Here is a 19,012-nt window from a genome sequence, read left to right on the forward strand (position 1 = left end):
GTTCTACTGAAGAAACAAAGTCACCTACATCTTGGATGCCCTGGGGGTAAGCAGATAAACATCACATTTTCATTTTTGGATGAACTATCCCTTTAACTTGCAGGATTTTAATGTCTAATTGTAAATATTGTAATAATTGCATATTATCAGATACTTTCTTACATTTTTTTCACCTACCAATTAGTTTGTAGCTGTAATTAAGTAGCTACAGGTGTGTACATTTCTACACATCCGAGAGCAATAGGCATGGATGTTAAGTGCATTGCAAACTGTGAAATCAGATACGTTTGTAGCCTATAAGAAAGTGTGGAAATAAACCTGTAATCCATTTATTAGCCTATTTTTATTTGTATTTATTTATTTATTAATTATTATTTTTCTTTTACTTGGGTGAGCTTATGAATATTATGAATAGCAGTTAAGCCTTGAGACTTCTATACCCAGATAGCACACGCACGTCTGCAAGATGCCTGTTAAAGACTGCTTAATCTGGAAAGCATCTGCTGAGTACAAACATCTGATAGACGTCTTTAAGATGTCAGTTTTACATACATTCTAAATCATAAACATCTTAAAGACATCTAAACTTCTGACGTATGATAGGAAACATGCTATAGACGTACACTCTTAAAAATAAAGGTGCTTCAAAAGGTTCTTCACAGCGATGCCATAGAAGAACCATTTTTGGTTCCACAAAGAACCATTCAGTCAAAGGTTCTTTAAAGAACCATCTCTTTCTTATCTTTCTGTAATCTGAAAAACCTTCTTTCACCACAAAGAACCTTTTGTGAAACAGAAAGGTTCTTCAGATGTTAAAGGTTCTTTATGGAACCATTTAGACAAAAAGGTTCTTCTATGGCATCTTGAAGCACCTTTATTTTTAAGAGTGTAGGCTATTGCAGATGAGCAAACACTCTAAAAAATGCATGCAGATGTAAATGCAGACATCAAATAGACGTCTATGTGATGTAGCTTAACTGTGCTAGTAGAAGTATAGTAGCTACTTGTTATTCAATTTGCTTCACAGACATACTAAAAAGCACTAAGCACGAATGTTGCACTAGAAGTTGCCTATTTCTCAAGAAAGTGATGGCGCTCAGAAAGCAAAATCAATAGCAATCCAATTTCTGCACGTTTTGTGCCATATTAGAGAAATTTTCAAACTAAATAAGTCATCTTTAAAATTATTACCAAGGGCAAGTTCAAGCTCAAACCGGTGTGCAATGGGGTTTGAGATGCGTTTTCTCTTGTTTGGTGGGTGTGTCAAACATGTCAGCCCAATCAGCAGCAGCATGCATATAAACCACGTGGTATTAAAGAGACAGCTGCACAATGTAATTAACATCCAAATTAATTCACAAGAGCAAGAATATTGTTTGCACAAGTAGGGATCTGGAACTTCTTTAAGTCTGTCTAAATATAATTTAGTAATTGCAATGTGTTCTGGTCCATATCCTTTCCTTAGGAAGGTGTGCTAGACACTGATTAATGTAACATAAAAATACTATACATATTTATATATTTTGCTATTGTATTATGGAGTGACACTTTCACATTTTCATAAACTTTTCCATACTGCTCTGATTATATAATGGTAAATATTACAATATCATAGCACAACAACAGTGATCAGCAATAATGATAAGTCTAATACTCACAATAAAAATAATAAGGTCATATGGATCATAACACAGTCTTGGAGGTAAGAAGTGGATTATCCTTCACCTGAAATGTTTGTCTTTTCATCCTGAAATGCGAGGCAAATGTTGGATCACAATAATTAGGAACCAATTTCCACAAATCCCTTCATTTGATTGGGATGTTCTCTTTTATTCTGGACGGCAAGGTCAATGACTGTACCACCGAGCGTATTTTGCAGTATTAAACACGTATTTATACCGATTTCATCAGGCTCCAAAAATTCTTCAAAAAAAAGAACACAAAGAATGGCCTTCTCAGCTGCCATAGTTGCAACTCTTGCGTCATCAGAACAGGGTGTTCAACGCACCACCGTTTCCGTTTAAAAAACGTTTTGCACCGTTTTTGTCGGGGCTGAACGCAGCCCTGATGTGAAAAATTAAATTTCTCTCAAATGAATTGACAAAAGCCTCATCGAGTAATCGCAAATTACTGTGATTTGCCTTTACTCAACAGTGCTGAGAAAAGTAACATATAACACGTGACACGCCGTCCACGTGCTTCTTGGGCAGCGGTCTGGACACTAAATTACACCTGAATAAGAAGTCTGAGATGCTTAGCGATTTAATTAGAATATACATCAAGCAGTTTAAATATGATGATGATGACGATGACGATTATTATTATAATTTTCATTTTTCCCAGAGTAACCAGACCAATTAGAGACAACTTCCGGGGCGCTACCCCTGCCACAGCAGTGAGAGCAGTAACAGTGAAAGCTGCACATAGGTGACAGGTAAGGCTACTTGGTTTCAAAACCACTCTTATTTTAATATTAGTTCTCACCGTGAATATATCACATCAAGAACAAACTGATGTGTTCGAAACAAATTGTGCACTAAAATGTATTCCTGTAGAGGCAATATAATGATAAACATTTTTAGAAATCTAAATCACATGCACTGTCTAACTTTGCAGCAATTAGAGGACCATTCTCACACTCAAAAAGAATTGGCATGATAATTTGCAAACTGTAACTTTGTTGTAGCTTTTATAAACGCCATTAGCCTTCCTGGTTGGTAATGTTATGCTATACAATACAGTAAAAGGTCAATTATATTTGATAATGTTTACAGTGAAGTTGTAGTACAGTAGGCCTACAGATAGCCTACTACATGCAAACAGTATATGCATATAAACATATATTAAACATACATTCCCTGAGTCTCCTGAAGAAATGTCAAAAGGCACTCAGTTGAAATAACATAAATGCAAATGTAACAGGACATTGAAGTGCAAGCATTTGCAGTAGTGAAGAATTGTCCATCTTCAGTCTTGAGTTGTGTGCATGTCTGTCCACTGGAGGGCATGATTTGTCAATTTTTAATAGGATGTTACATCTGTTACTCTATGGCAGGTTTTCCCAACCCCGGTTTCTGGTGGCATACCGACTGTACAAATTGTCCTAATCAAAAACACCAGATTTGACTCAGCCCATTACTGGAGACTCCAAGTAATACGTTACTCCGTCGTCACATGAACTCACAATGAGTGGTGTCCAGTTATCATCTTGGAAATAGTTATTTTCCATTTGAAATCCAGTTGTCGTCACAATTGAAATAAAATTAAAGTGAAACTGAATGCGTTGTATTTTGAGATACAGGAGTTCATGTTTCAAGATGTGTAATATATGAAACATTAATAATAGTTATCTGCCCTTTTAAGAGAAGTGTGATTTGATCAGGTAATACAATTAAAATAATGCAAAAGAGTCATTGACTTCCAAACCATTTGAAATTAGAATAAAGATACCTAGCTGCTATCAGCAAAAGAAGAGACAAAAAAAAAACTACAACTACAAATCATCATCAGTGATGTATAAGGAAACTTCTTAAATAGGCAATCCCAGAAGTCCCTGGTGTGTTTAATGAGACACATGACTGGCATTGTGAGGACAGGGGAGCTGCAGTCTAGGTGACTGTCCAAAGCTAACATGCCTAATAGTTTGCATGTTGCAGCTAGCTTCTGAGAGTCTGAAAGGCGCACATCATCTTGCTCTCGTGTTACACCAGATTATGGAGCTCTATTTTAAGTGTTTGTTCTAAAGCTCCAAACCAAACCCCAGTGGGTCCTTGAAATAGTGTGACAAGCTACCTTCATAAATATGAAAGCAGCCTGGGCAGTAATTGCTTCATGATGGGGTTCTGTTGATTGACAATTGACAGTTCCTGAGATTTTGCAAGCTAGAGGATTTTGGAAGTTTCATCGTACCCTCTGGGTTGTTCTTGCTTGGCGGTCGACCAAGCAGAAAGTATGTCAGTTTTAGCTTAACCTCAGAGACCCTGAGTGTTTGCAACAGACCTGTTTTTAGAAAGGCCTTCGGTGTCCCTTGATTGTAGCAGGGGCAAGGCAGGTCAAGGCCCGTCTAGTCTGTGAAAGAAAGACAGAATGCTCTAACACAAACATCAGTGGCAAGTGGATACTGATGGGCGTAGCTGATCCAAGGGTTGGCATTTATCCATGACGTTGACATCTAATAATACCTCTCATTTCACCTTGTTTCTCCAAGCAATATATTCTAATAATGTCACTCTTTTCCAGTCAAGTCCCAATCAACTTTTCTTCACAACTTACAATGCTTCAAAATTAAAGCTAAAAGCCTAATTCTTAGTCATCTGGCAAGATAGTCAAACCCATTCCGACCTCTTCTCTTGTCCATCTCCATTGCAAGTTGGTATGTCCTCACCGGTGGTCATTTCTACCAGAGTATATTGCCCTAATCTTCTGGTGCACACTGCTGTTGCTCCAGAGACATCATTTGCACCTTGAACAGCAAGCTTGTCCCTTCGTGGAGGTGGTGGAGGTTTGAGACGACTGCGTTTGCTAACTCGTATGGCTCTAGGAGTCACCAAAGGCTCACTGGGATACAGTGCAACTTCACTGCCCTCTCTTTCCATCCCCTCTTCTTGGGTGGGTTGGTAGCTGCTGCTATCATCATTGTTGTTGGAGCCAGGCATTCCAGAAATTGTAGGCATTCCTCCAAGCGGTGAGGTTGGTGGAGGTCCATCGTCCAAAAGAACGGAAGCAGCTTCATCGCCACTTGAGTTTCTGGTCCTTCTTTTGCGGAACCTTCCCGGTCCCATCACATCTTGAGTGGGCGGGATGCTGGCGTCCACACCTTGATTCCCATTCCCTGACAGGTAGTACTGCTCCTCTGCGTACATCTTCTCTACTAGCATCTTTCTTTTGCTTTTTTGCCTCATGGAGCGCTTGACGGCACAAATTAGGTCGCACACATTTAGCAACAAGGACAAAGCGGCTGTCCCCAACATGAAGTTCAGCATGATGGTTTTCTCAGTGGGTCTAGAGATGTAGCAGTCCACCATTGTTGTGCAAGGTGGCTGCTGACACATGAAGCGTTTGGGGACGTGGAAGCCGAACAAGTAATAATGTGCAGCTCCAAATCCAGCTTCTACAAGTATCCGAAGCAACAGATGCAAGATGTAGGCTCCTGTGAAGTACTGCACCCACCCCTTCTCAGCTTTAATAACGGTCTTACAAAGAGATGATTTTCTGAATGATTCTTGATGGATCTTATAGATAGAGTCCGCTTTTATGGACTCAGAAGTTCCGCTAACAGCAGGCAGACCAGAACTCACTTTGTGGATCACATAGGTGACAAACATCACATAGGGAAGGCACAGGGTGGTGAGCTGCACCAGCAAGAATCGGAAAAGGGAAAGAGGGGCAAACATGTCGTAGCACACATTGGCACAACCGGGCTGAATGGTGTTACACACAAATCTTTCCTGCTCATCCTGGTAGAGGGGATAACCAGCAAACAGCAAGACCAGGATCCTTAGGAATATTACCAGGATGACCCATGCTTTCCCTGAGGAGCAAAAGCACACAGTTCTTTGTCAGTTTGAATTATAATTTATAATGTTCCTTTAAAATTGGTCTGGAAATTGACTCATTGTCGTCAAGTTAATTGAATAAAATAGACAAGTACTTTTTTGACGAATGGAACTTCGATATTACTTTAATGTCAACATATAAGATATGCCCCAACGTTTTAGAGTATCTGTAGTAGAGCATTGGCAGGATCATATCAGTTTTGCATTTGATATTCAGTGGATGTTGTCCTCAATGTTATGACTTTGCCTAAACTTTTTTTTCACAATATTACTTATACATTAAATGCATTTTGTCTCTTAATAGAAGATTTATACAAGCAAATCATCCTGAATTATAATTTTTTTACATCATGAATTCATCCTGGTTAAACATTAAAGGTTTGCACTTAAGTGCCCAAATACTATCTGGAGCCACTGTATGAATGCATATTAAAATATCAGAAGTGTGCACATACCTATAAGGGTGATGTTGTGGTTCAATGTTATGAAGATAATTTCAGATGCAGTCTGTTTAGCCATGCCAGCAGATTTAGGCCTCCAAGCCCAGAGACTATTGCACAGAATATCCTACTGGTCAACTCGCAGCCCTCTTGATTCCACACAAGAAATTGATTTTACAGTCTGTATTAAACTCAGTCCAAACGGGCATTAAAAATAATCCCTATTTAGAAGCACTCAAATTCCTAATCAGGTCCTACACAGCAGGTCAGTTGAAATCCACAGCAGCACGACTCACGCGTGTCCACCAACTTGGTTTCCCATCTTACCTCTGCTTATGTCCTGACAACAACTGTTCTCAGACAACAGAAGACGAGAGATGTGAGCTCCATTGTGAGGCTATTCTTACCTAACGAAGGCATGTCGGCATGCAGACCTTGCTGTGATATTTGGGCTCTGTTTGTCCTTACAGGAGAATAACTAGCTGGATCAGGTTTCAAATAACCGTATTAAATTCTCATGTCTGATGGAAAGTATTTTCAATGACAGTTCAATGTCAGTCACATGAGGTCTTGGGTGGCAGAGTCCTTAAGAATTTCAACATGGTGCATTTATTTGAACATTTTAGGATACTGAAGTCATTTGCATATTTGTATCTAAGTGTTTTGTTGGGTGTTGAGGTCATGCAGCAAATTAATTAAACTTTTGATCTGAACTCTACAAGGACCTTTTTGGTTGGCTTCTGTTAGTGATGCTCTATATTCTAATATTATTACATTATTAAAAAGAATCCCCTCTTTAGCTCTGCCCTTGAGGTGTTTGACATGACTGAATACCATGGGATCAGAGGAGATCATAGTGGAATCTCTAGAAGCTTTTAGCCCTGTCTAAATGTCCTCTGAATGAGGGACATCTGGAAAGAGGGTTTGAAGGACTTGTTCTAATGAATGGAGGCTTACAGGTACGCAAACTATATTGGCAGCTGCTTGGGTAGTGAACACTTACTGTAAAACTTTTTTGACACATTAAGAGGGAAATTGTAGTGGACCTAAATTAAGGCTGTAAGTTAAGTTAGAGAATTTAGGCAGGTACTGCAGGTACACAGGGACAGCCAGGGACAACAGAATAGGCAAGCCTCCATTGTAGTCCATCAAGGATATGGAGAAAAAAGCTGTCCCTCATGGAATGCATGACTACGTCACCAGTGATGATGGGATCCAGGCCCTCAGGTGGAAGGACAACGGGGTCGTCACTCTGCTGTCAACAGACATAGGGGTGGAGGCCATATCCTCAGTCTACCGGTACTGCAGTGACACCAAGAGGAAGGAACAGGTAAGCTGCCCTGCTGTCATCGAGAGCTACAATTCCAACATGGGGGGGGGCATTGACAAGAGTGACATGCTGGTCCACCTCTACCGCACCCCCATGAAATCCAAGAGGTGGTACATGCAGATGTTTGCATATGCAATAGATGTCAGCCTCACAGATGCCTGGATCATGTACAGACGGGACATCAAGGCTCTTGATGTGGATGGCCTGTCGTTAAATAACTTCTGGATCCAGGTGTTCAGGAGTTGAAGCAGCCAGAGGCCAGTCATGTCTCGCCCCCGAAGGAGCTCATCATTTCCATGCACCCCCAAGCACCTCTGCTGATGTCCCCAAGCCTGTCTGGAATCCCTGTTCCATGCCCCTGTCTACACTTATTGAGGTCAAATGTGGTCTGCAGGGTCTGTAAGGTCCACCTGTGCCTCAATGCTGATTTCAACTGCTTTATCAAGTACCATGAAGCAGTTGTGACTGGACTGGAATTGTGACATGTGAAAAAGAAAAAAAAAAATTTCCTAAATAAAAGAAAATAATTTCCTAAATAAATATTCTATTAAGTGTATATATGTTTTAATATATATTTTAAATATTTATATTTTGTATACACCCACTTTTGGAAAACAAATGACCATAGTTCGTCAAAAAAGTTGTTGCCTAAGTGACTTTGACACGTGAAAAAGAAAAAAAAAATTCCTAAATAAATATTCTATGAAGTTTATATATGTTTTATCTATTTATTTATATTTTATATATGTGACTTATATTTTAAACATATACACTTTTTGGGAGAAAAAAATTACCATAGACCGGTGAGGAACCATATAAGATAAATTAATTGACCTTGATTTGCAACATAAAAATCCTTTTTTTTTTTTTTTATCACAAAAGTTCAAAAGTATTTTAATAACCTACAGGGTTGACATTTGGAATTTCCAAGTATTTCAATGAGTGCCCTATAAAGGGCCTGTAATTGGATTAGCAGGCTGGCTCTGCTGGATAAAGACCTATTTTAAGGTAACTAGCATTGGCATAGTTCACCAGGGATACATTTAGAGGTGCAAAGCCGAAGACTTGGGATGGAAATGCATGGACCATATGCTCTTGGTTCAGAATGACTTGCTGGTATAGTTGATGCTTTAATTTTGGACATGTTATTGAACTATTTATTTAATAAAATTTGCCATATTTTTATTTTTTTTTAAATGGACTTCATTAATACAATTAAAACCATCAGTGCACAATTTTCCACACCACAATCTGTCAAGCACATCTTACCAGCAAACATACACTCGTTCACATCCTTCTCTCCACTCTCTGAGGCAGAAGTCTCCAAACTCACCTTTTCTAATCATCCTACTACTTGTCCGCTTGATCCTATTCCATCTCATCTTCTTCAAGCCATTTCTCCTGCAGTTGTACCTGCACTCACTCACATCATTAACACATCCCTTCACACTGGTGTTTTCCCCTCAGCATTTAACCCCACTACTTAAGAAACCCACCCTTAACCCATCTCTTTTAGAGAACTACAGACCGGATTCCCTTCGACCTTTCATTGCAAAAACACTTGAACGAGTTGTGTTCAACCAAATCTCTGCCTTTCTCACACAGAACAACCTCCTCGACAGCAACCAGTCTGGTTTCAGACGTGGACATTAAACCGAGACTGCCTTGCTCTGAGTTGTTGAAGCCCTAAGACTGGCAAGAGCGGATTCAGAATTTTCAATACTTATCTTGCTGGATCTGTCCGCTGCTTTTGACACGGTTAACCACCAGATCCTCCTGTCAACCCTATTGGCAAAGGGCATCTCAGGAACCACACTCCAGTGGTTTGAGTCTTATCTCTCAGATAGGTCCTTCAATATATCTTGGAGAGGTGAGGTGTCCAAGTCATAACATCTAACTACTGGGGTGCCTCAGGGCTCAGTTCTTAGACCACTTCTCTTCTCTGTCTATATGGCATCACTTGGTTCTGTAATTCAGAAACATGGCTTTTCATATCACTGCTATGCTGATGACATTCAACTCTACCTCTCATTCCATCCTGATGATCCGATGATAGCTGCTCGCATCTCAGCTTGTCTAACAGACATTTCTTGCTGGATGAAGGACCATCACTTTCATCACAATTTCACCATCCAGTTAGGCACATCAACCATAACTCCTTCAAAAACAGCCAGAAACCTCGGAGTTATGATTGATGATCAGCTGACTTTCTCAGACTACATTTCTAAAACTGCCCGGTCCTGCAGATTTGCTTTATTCCACATGAAGAAGATCAGGCCCTTTCTTTCGGAACACGCTTCACAACTTCTTGTTCAAGCTCTTGTTCTGTCCAGGCTGGAATATTGCAATGCTCTCTTTGCAGGTCTTCCAGCCAGTTCTATCAAACCTTTACAATTAATCCAGAATGCGGCAGCAATATTAATTTTTAACGAGCCGAAAATAATTCACATCACACCTCTGTTTATCAGTTTGCACTGGCTACCAATAGCTGCTCGCATAAAATTCAAGGCATTAATGTTTGCCTACAAAACCACCACTGGCTCTGCACCCCTTTACCTAAATTCAGACTTATGTGCCCTCTGCAAGTGAACGGCGCTTTATTGTGCCATCCCAAAGAGGCACAAAATCACTTTATCAGACTTTTAAATTAACTGTTCCCTCCTGGTGGAATGACCTGCCCAACTCAGTCCGAGCAGCTGAGTCCTTAGCCATCTTCAAGAATCGGCTAAAAACACATCTCTTCCATCTTTATTTGTCCCTTCAACTCTAGCACTCTCTATTCTAATTCTATTCTTTATATATATATTTAAAAAAAAACTTGCCCCTTTTAGACTTGCACTCTATTTACTAACTGCTTGATTTCTTAAAAAAAAAAACCTAACACTTGCTTCTCTAATCTTTTTGCATTCTATTTGTTTTCTTTTTATTTATTATACAATTATAATTCTGACTTCTGATTAACAAAAGCAAAAAAAGGCCTCAAACACTAGCTTGCTCTATTCTTTTTCTATTCTATCTGTTTTCTTTTTATTTATTATACAATTATAATTCTGACTTCTGATTAACAAAAGCAAAAAAAGGCCTCAAACACTAGCTTGCTCTATTCTTTTTCTATTCTATCTGTTTTCTTTTTATTATATGATAAAAAAATAAAAAAACCTTGCTACGTGTACTGCATTAAGCTAACTGAGACTCATAGCACTTGCATGTCATTGCTCTTTTGTTTATTTTGATTGCTTCCATTGTGCTCATTTGTAAGTCGCTTTGGATAAAAGCGTCTGCTAAATGTATAAATGTAATATAATGTAAATATAAAATGATGTGCAATGCAGTTTATGGCTGTATTTGACGGGTTTTAAAGAAAATGCATCAAAACTTTCTAGCTCCAACATTCCATATCTACAAGCAATGAACAGTACATTTGATTTTATACTGTACCCAGTATTTATGGAATACTATTCATAAAAAAAGACTTGAATGGTGCTTCTTCTAACAATACTTATGAAACCGACGTTAGTTGTCTCAAGGGTCCAAAGTGCGCAAATGTGTTTTTTTTTTCTCTATCAGTGGTTTCTAGTTGAAATTGGACTGACAATTATGGTGAATTATGACCTCTAATCTACATCAATCCCCACTGTTTTCCATGCAATTTGCCAAAAATCGTCACTTTGAAAAACACAAGTCAGGTAAAAAGCAGAAAACCTTTACTGTAACTTGTCAAACACTAAAATACGAAAAGAACTTCTGAAATTTAAAACTAAAAGTTTACTCAAAATTGAGGCTCATTTTCTGAATCACCCTAGGAAAGTTGACCGTTTTTCTGTAACATCTGTCAAAGGTTGTTTTTTTTTTTGTTTTTTTAATCTCACTTAATAGTCTGTGGCAGTGCTGAAAAGAAGTGCGATAAATCCATTTTACCCACACACAGGTTTGAGAAAAGGAGGGACATGATGTACAAATAGCAATAAATACTATACGAAGTATATATTATATTAGATATTATTGCAAATAAGTGCAAATAGTCACCACAAGTAGTCAATTTATTTATTTAAATTTTTTTTTTTTTTACATTTATTTATTGCTGTGTGTTTGTGCAGCTAATTTTGAAAAATAAAATATGTGGGTCAAATTGACCCCCCAAGAAAATAGAAATAAGAATAAAAATAGATGGGATCTATTCAATTTCACATTTTATACTTTTTAGTCTCTGATAAGCTTCAATAGAGGTTTTCTGTTTTTACATTAATCTAAGGTGATTTACAAAGTGTCAACTTTTAAAAGATAACCTACACTGGGGAAAAAATAAAAAAATACATATATGCTCCAGTCCTCTCTATACATCTTATATCATGTGATGGGAACACATCAAATCGCTTTTTATTGCAACTTTTAAAAGTTTATTCTTGTGGCGGTTTCTAAACATTGCTTGTGAACTGGGAGCATCAGTTAAAATCGTTGTTCGAGAACAAAAAAAAACAAAACTGCATGCAACCATTGTAGCCTCCAGCTCCTAGGCGACTGGGTTCACTTAGTTAAACTGAAAGTAGAATCAAATAAGATCATACAGAGGAGATAGGATTCAGCCTTCGGCACAGATTGAAAACAGATACTGAAGAACGGTTTGACCTTTGGAACCGAAACAAATGACAACAACAATGTATTATTCATAATAACAGGCATATAACCAGTCACCAAACATAGTCACAACTACAGCAGTTTTCTTTCTTTTTTCACAGGAAACCACTTATAGTATAAATGTTATGAAAGATTTGAATTTGTAATTTCCTAGAAATTGCAATGCAATTGAGAAAGATTACAGAGAAAGACAGAGCAAGAGAGAGGTATTAAATAAGAAACAAAGACTCTATGCAGAGGTAGAGTTCAGTGCACATGTCTAAAACTCGCCACTCGCCACTCGCCTGCCTACTGCCTCCTACCACCAGGACTTGAGTTTATAACACCGTCTTCAGATCCAACGCTGGGCCACATGCTCACAGAAAATAAATAGAATAATACAATCTTCAAATGCTTTTTTATCAGTCTTTCGATTCATGATTCCGTTTGTCTCCCCAAAGACACTTTTCTTGAATGTTTTCCCTGATTTCAAACCGTTTCCAACACTCTTAAAATGTGCAAAGGGTGTCTAAAGCGCTGCCATTTGCAAAGAACAGACCTTCCTTGAGAAGAACTTTGGTCAATATTCCATTTATCTTCAGGAAATAACACAAAACAAGCGTCTGGGTTCACTGACTTAGTTACACGTTTTGTCTAGTATCATGTCTCTGACAAAAAGTAATCTAAACACTCGCGGAGTGATTCTCACGAAACCTTTTAAGAACATGTCTGGGTCATATTTCACCACAAAAAAAAAAAAAAAAAAAGTGCATATATATTGTATGAATAAGATAATTAAGCCCACTTTTTTCAAAACAATAAAATCGTATGGTCCTAAAATAGGCTTAATTTTCTTCATGTAAAATATTATTTCAATTTTTTTTTTCTTTTGATTTTGCATAACATGTATAACCTCTGTATGTCCAGTCGGATATATTAGCATCACATAGCCTACTTACTGTATTGCACACAAAAGACACAAAGTGTGCACTATATTTAGATTAAACAATTTTAAGTAAAAGTGTTAAGACTTTTTTGGGCATTGGAGATACAACAACCTAGAAAAAAATGGATTATAATTAATGCCAGAATAAACATACTGCTTGAAAATAATGGCCATTTTGACGTCATCTGTAGTAAGGACTAAGGAAAATAGCGATTTCATTGCTGCTAAAATGAAAAAGAAGAAAAACAAAGCTATTGCAGAATTACATTCATGTCAACATAACAATGTTCAATTTCTTCATGCAGAAAAAAAGGTTCAACTCAACAGGAAATTCAATTGAGGACAGAAGATTACGACTAAAGAAGAAGAAAAACAAACTCGATGACAGGCGCTTATAAACTTTTGGATTCCTGATAAAACAACTGACATATTTATATTTTTCAAATTGTTATCCATAATTTAGGAATTAACAAAAGTAAATACCAGTCACATATAAATATTGGAAGATCATAATTAAATTTATTTAAGTATGTTTAAGTATGTACAATATACAAAATATATTTTTGGAGGTTCTAATTCTCAAGGTGTTTCTGAATGAAGTGTCACGAATGAAAAAGTCACTCTTAACAGATAATATGTGACCCTGGACCACAAAAGCAGTCATAAGGGTCAATTTTTCGAAATTGAGATTTATACATCATCTGAAAGCTGGATAAATGAGCTTTCCATTGATGTATGGTTTGTTAGGACATGACAATATTTGACCGAGATACAACTATTTGGAAATCTGGAATCTGAGGGTGCAAAAAAAATCTAAATATTGAGAAAATCGCCTTTAAAATGGTCCAAATGAAGTTCTAAGCAATGCATATTACTAATCAAAACTTAAGTTTTAATATATCTACAGTAGGAATTAAAAAAAATATCTTCATGGAACATGATCTTTACTTAATATCCTAATGATTTTTGGCATGAAAGAAAAATCTATAATTTTGACCCATACAATGTATTGTTGGCTATTGCTACAAATATACCCCAGCGACTTAAGACTGCTTTTGTGCTCCAGGGTCACAGATAACGAATCATTATCACATACATCTGATGACATAATTAAAAGCTTAACTTTTAAATTGGGAAGAACTGATATGTGACCCTGGACCACAAAACCAGTCGTAAGGGTCAATTTTTCTGAAATTGAGATTTATACATCATCTGAAAGCTGGATAAATGAGCTTTCCATTGATGTATGGTTTGTTAGGACATGACAATATTTGACCGAGATACAACTATTTGGAAATCTGGAATCTGAGGGTGCAAAAAAAATCTAAATATTGAGAAAATCGCCTTTAAAATGGTCCAAATGAAGTTCTAAGCAATGCATATTACTAATCAAAACTTAAGTTTTAATATATCTACAGTAGGAATTAAAAAAAATATCTTCATGGAACATGATCTTTACTTAATATCCTAATGATTTTTGGCATGAAAGAAAAATCTATAATTTTGACCCATACAATGTATTGTTGGCTATTGCTACAAATATACCCCAGCGACTTAAGACTGCTTTTGTGCTCCAGGGTCACAGATAACGAATCATTATCACATACATCTGATGACATAATTAAAAGCTTAACTTTTAAATTGGGAAGAACTGATTTTAAAACGAACTTTGCAGTCTAAAATCATATTTTGCAGTCTTAATGAGAAGGGAAGATAAAATGGTTACATCAGGGGTGGGCAAACTTGGCCCTTCCAGGCCACTTTCCTTCAGAGTTTAGCTCCAACCCTAATCAAACACACCTGAACCAGCTAATCATTGTCTTCAGGACTACTAGAAGGCTACAGGCAGGTGAGTCGTATCAGGGTTGGATCAAATCTCTGCAGGAACGTGGCCTGGAAGGGCCCAGTTCGCCCATCACTCTTCTACATCTAAGGCCATTTTCCCGCTAAATGCAGGCACCGCAGGTGATGGCAGTGGATACAGCAGGAATTCCTCTTCCTCACCAATTCAATTCAGTCTCTGGTTTGATGCATTGTAATTGAGAAATAAAACAATGCAAAACACTGTATCACAGTGGCACTAAGAGCCTCACCTCTGTGTTTTGACTTCAAGACACCAATTGCAACAAAAAAAATTGGACTCAATGTCATCTGAATGTTCGCTATAGGAGCCTTTCAAATATTCACTTCAATTTTCCCAGCAGGTATTGTATGGAATAGAGCACAGTGTATTGCTTTGAGAATTGGAAATGAGTGACACAGCATGTGTATATCTGGCATTTGTTGAGGTTATAAAAAAAAAAATGGCGACAAGAATATGAAGGTTATACACATTCATAGTCCTTGATGATGGAATGTCACTGTTGGCTCTGCAGAAGAAAACCCTCTGATTTCAGTATTAAAACTTCCAATTTCAGTCCATTTCGGCATTGTACATTTTCAGTTGAAACTAACTCTTTCAAGGCTTATCGAATATTGTGTTTCAAAGGGAAAGTCCCAGGGACTTCATATGGAAACCCTCCACACCACATTCCTTTTGGAAATACAAAGTCAACTTCCATTACTCTTAGATAATAAGACTAAATGGTGCAAACTGCCTTCATCGAGTATTAAAAACAAAACAAAAAAAACGACACAATAAAATAATCCGACTAAACCGAGAGGTCCAAATTGTATATTTTCCCATTCATTTGCATTGTTAGACTAATTTTAGATCAATAAACCGTCATTAAGAATTTCTTTTAATTTAAAATAAATCTTAATGAGCTAAACTATTAAATAACAGTTTGTAAGAACAGTGGTAATTTTATAGTTTAATCAGCTCACAGCCATTTGGAGAGAAATACTTTAAGGAATGGAGGAATATCTAGGGAATATAGTTGATTTTGGCTCTTGATCTTGATACAACACATCCTTGAGCGTCCAGGTGGAATTTTTTCTAACCATACAAGATCAATAAACACAGTACGAATACTTCCTCACCTAGAATGGCAAACATGTAAAACACAGAGCTGTTGGAATGCTGTTCCAGTCATTGGGTGTCTTTCTCCCTCGTTTATATCCTTTCATTCGCATCCTCCAGTTTTTCTGAACTGCAGTAGCAGTGTCCTCCTCTCCTTCCTCTAAGCCACAGGTTGGAAAGTGATCTTTGAGTGGGTGTCTTGTATATACAGCAGCAGTACGACCAGCAAGAACTCTCTTCTGACACGCTCTGGCTCAAGAGTCTCGTGGAGGTACTAAGCACATATGTCCTCTCAGAGAACGCTTCTTCTGACAGTCTCTTTCTCTCAGTCTCTCGTGAAAGTCCCCAATGTCCACCATTATTAGGATATGATGGCCGGCGACCATCTGACCACTTTCAGGTTATCTGCGCTCACTGAGCGCTTCTTGGCTGCTTTTCTCAAGTCTTTATATTTGTCGTCACAAAGCCTGGAGATCGCCTGTGAAAAACATGAGAAGGGGAGACAGACATTGAAATTGTGTGAATTTTTTTTTTTTTTTTTTAATTGCTAAATATGTTTAAATCTAAAACCTGTTAGTTTCAGTAAGTAGCATATTTCAGCCTATGAACCCCCCCCCCCCCCCCCCCCCCCCCAATAATATTACTTATAATATAAATTTTAATACTCTATATCTGGGGAGTCAAACTCAATTCCTGAAGGGCCGGAGCCCTGCAGAGTTTTGTTCCAACCCTGCTCCAACACACATGCTCCCCTTACTTAAGGTGTTCCCCAGGGTTCTGTTCTTGGCCCTTTTCTTTTTCTACATTATTATTATTATTATTAAACTTATATTATTAACTCATAAGTCATCTGCTGATTTATAAGAGTTAATAATGTCATTGAGTAGATACAGAATTAGCTAGATTCACATTTAATACAACTGAAAGTGTCACAGAAAGAGTATTGGATAAACTTGTACTTTCTGATGCAAGAATTAAATTTACAAGTCCCACCACCTCCAAAAATAAGTGGTAAAACGTTTCATTCTTGAGACAAGATACAACTTGTGTCCATTATTTTGAGATGACAAATGATTGTGTGTGGGAGCGTATAAAGAGGACCAGTGCAAGATGGAAGCAGGGGGCTGGTCCTTATGAAAGAACTGGATCATAAACCACTGACTGATTGAGCTGTCCACCCACAGGCCACTGACTCTAAATGGGCTGGTGAGCTATTACACCACCAAAGGCAACTGTGCACATACACACACACACACACACACACACAAATACAACTGAACTAACTAACATCATTATAGGCCTGGTCTTGTCAGGACTGTAATTGGGCAGCATGGAGGCTGAATGCTGGCGTAAGACACACATGGGGATTCAGGCAAGGTAATTACTCGGCCCTGCTGCTACTGAACCAATGGACCAATACAACATGTCACAATATTCCTTCTTAGTGAGAGCTGTACCAAATCAAGCTTTCAAGTTTTACTGCCATATTCCTTATAACTTGCTGGAACAACAGATTCAGTACTGCAATCTGCCAAGATATTGAACTTTTCATGAAAACCTAGAAACCACAGCACACTGAGATGTGAATGAGATCTTGATTGACAATCTGAGATAAATATCTTGAGCTATATAATGTGTGCTAATGATCTAGAGTAGTATTGACCACTCACCTCGAGCTTCTGGGCCTTGTCTCTGCTGAGAGGCTCCAGGGGAAAGCTGAGGTTGTTCGCCTCAGAAAGTGAACGCAAGTCAAAATAGTACTTGGCATACACGCTTGATGGAACATTAATATTGAACTGCAGCAGCTCCAGAAACTGTCGCTCCAACTCATTCCTGGTGGGAGAGAGAAAGCAAAAATAATTAGCTTTGTGCATGTTCCTTTTGACATTTGTCAGTGGGCGGAAATAACTGAAAAGAAAATCTTGACAGTTAAGCTATTCAAAGAAATTCTGATTTAGCATGTTTAAAACTACAATCCTGACAAGAAAACCAAACGACAAGCCCTGATCATCTGTTCATATTAAAAATCTTCCTTTATTTATCCACAAACTTCTTACCACCAATGAAACTTCTGAAAGTTCAAAATAAACAATCTATTGTCACCCCTTCCTAGGAACCGCATAATTATTCCAACACATGCAGAAACCCGCCAGCTAAATATAACAGTGAAGTCTCTGACAACAAAAAAGCAACCAACAACCACAAACCCACACTCTGTGGTCCTCTATGCTGTTTTGCGTTGTGCTTTGAGAACACTAATAAAAAAGCCACCAATGGTTAAAGTAATAGCACAATTCTTGATTTGTGGAGGGCACTAACCTCTGTTCAACATAAAATTAAAACAGACCCTACATACAATTAAAACATGGTCCTTATTTGTTAGTGATTATCCTGCTTCATTCAGAAATCCATTTTATCATAAAAGAAAAATGAGTTGTGGATAGAGTTTTACATTAACTTCAAGTCAGCATATATCTTAGAAATGTTTGAAGACTGAGCATCGAAGCTATGTTTCCATTCACAGTTGCAAATTTAGCTTGTATGAAAAATTTGAATATTGCATGAAACATTTACAAGTAAAGCACTGTTTTCATCACGTGTTCATGAGAATGGTGTTCAAGATACTTGTTGCTTCCTGGGAACTGGTGCAAATGATCAATAATACAAATGGAAGTTGTTGAAACCGACAACGCTGTTGTAGCCTTTTTTCCTACATATTAAATTACTTGCAGCTCAGAGTGTTGTCATGTTATCTTGAATTCGGAGGTGCAAGAGACACACACTTACATGTCTTCCACGGTGATGTCTTTGAGGATCTGGCAGTAGTCAACATTCCATACGGCCTGATCATCCCACACTTTTGACGCCAACAGGATGGCACCCAAAACAATCCTCTTCCAGTTAGCAGGACAGATGTCAATCTCTGCATATGTTAATAATCTCTCCAGATACACCTGAGAGAGAGAGAGAGAATGCATACATTTTTTTATCATAAATTGAACATAAATGAGATTTGTCCAATGGGTGTCGTTCAATATCGATATAAAGCATCTTGACAATCAAGTCAACTGTAAAGATTCTGGTGACTGAACCTTGCATTTCTGTTTTTGGAGCAAGGTTACTGCAGCATCACTGCAAATATGCGATTATTGTGCAAGACTGTCA

The 19,012-nt window shown here is 37.8% G+C and overlaps 2 protein-coding genes across 2 annotated transcripts in view; both read right to left on the bottom strand.

The window, feature by feature from the left end:
* Positions 1–4,325: 4,325 nt before the first annotated feature.
* On the bottom strand, positions 4,326–6,415 carry LOC107557559 (gap junction delta-4 protein-like). Its single transcript, XM_016241029.1, has 2 exons — positions 6,403–6,415; positions 4,326–5,530 (listed from the first exon to the last, which is right to left on the bottom strand). The coding sequence occupies exons 1-2, from the start codon at positions 6,413–6,415 to the stop codon at positions 4,326–4,328; spliced, it is 1,218 nt and encodes a 405-aa protein (XP_016096515.1).
* Positions 6,416–14,705: 8,290 nt separating this feature from the next.
* The window catches only part of LOC107557565 (cyclin-Y-like), a 57,044-nt gene continuing 52,737 nt past the window's right edge, over positions 14,706–19,012 (bottom strand). Inside the window, exons 10-12 of the mRNA XM_016241039.1 lie at positions 18,635–18,801; positions 17,518–17,680; positions 14,706–16,325 (exon numbers count right to left, since the gene is read on the bottom strand). Coding sequence (XP_016096525.1) covers positions 16,209–16,325; positions 17,518–17,680; positions 18,635–18,801 — 447 coding nt within the window. The 3' untranslated portion in view covers positions 14,706–16,208. The remainder of the gene's footprint in view (positions 16,326–17,517; positions 17,681–18,634; positions 18,802–19,012) is intronic.

This window comes from Sinocyclocheilus grahami, unplaced genomic scaffold, assembly GCF_001515645.1.
Source record: "Sinocyclocheilus grahami isolate Dianchi unplaced genomic scaffold, SAMN03320097.WGS_v1.1 scaffold608.1, whole genome shotgun sequence".
Lineage (NCBI taxonomy): Eukaryota > Metazoa > Chordata > Actinopteri > Cypriniformes > Cyprinidae > Sinocyclocheilus > Sinocyclocheilus grahami.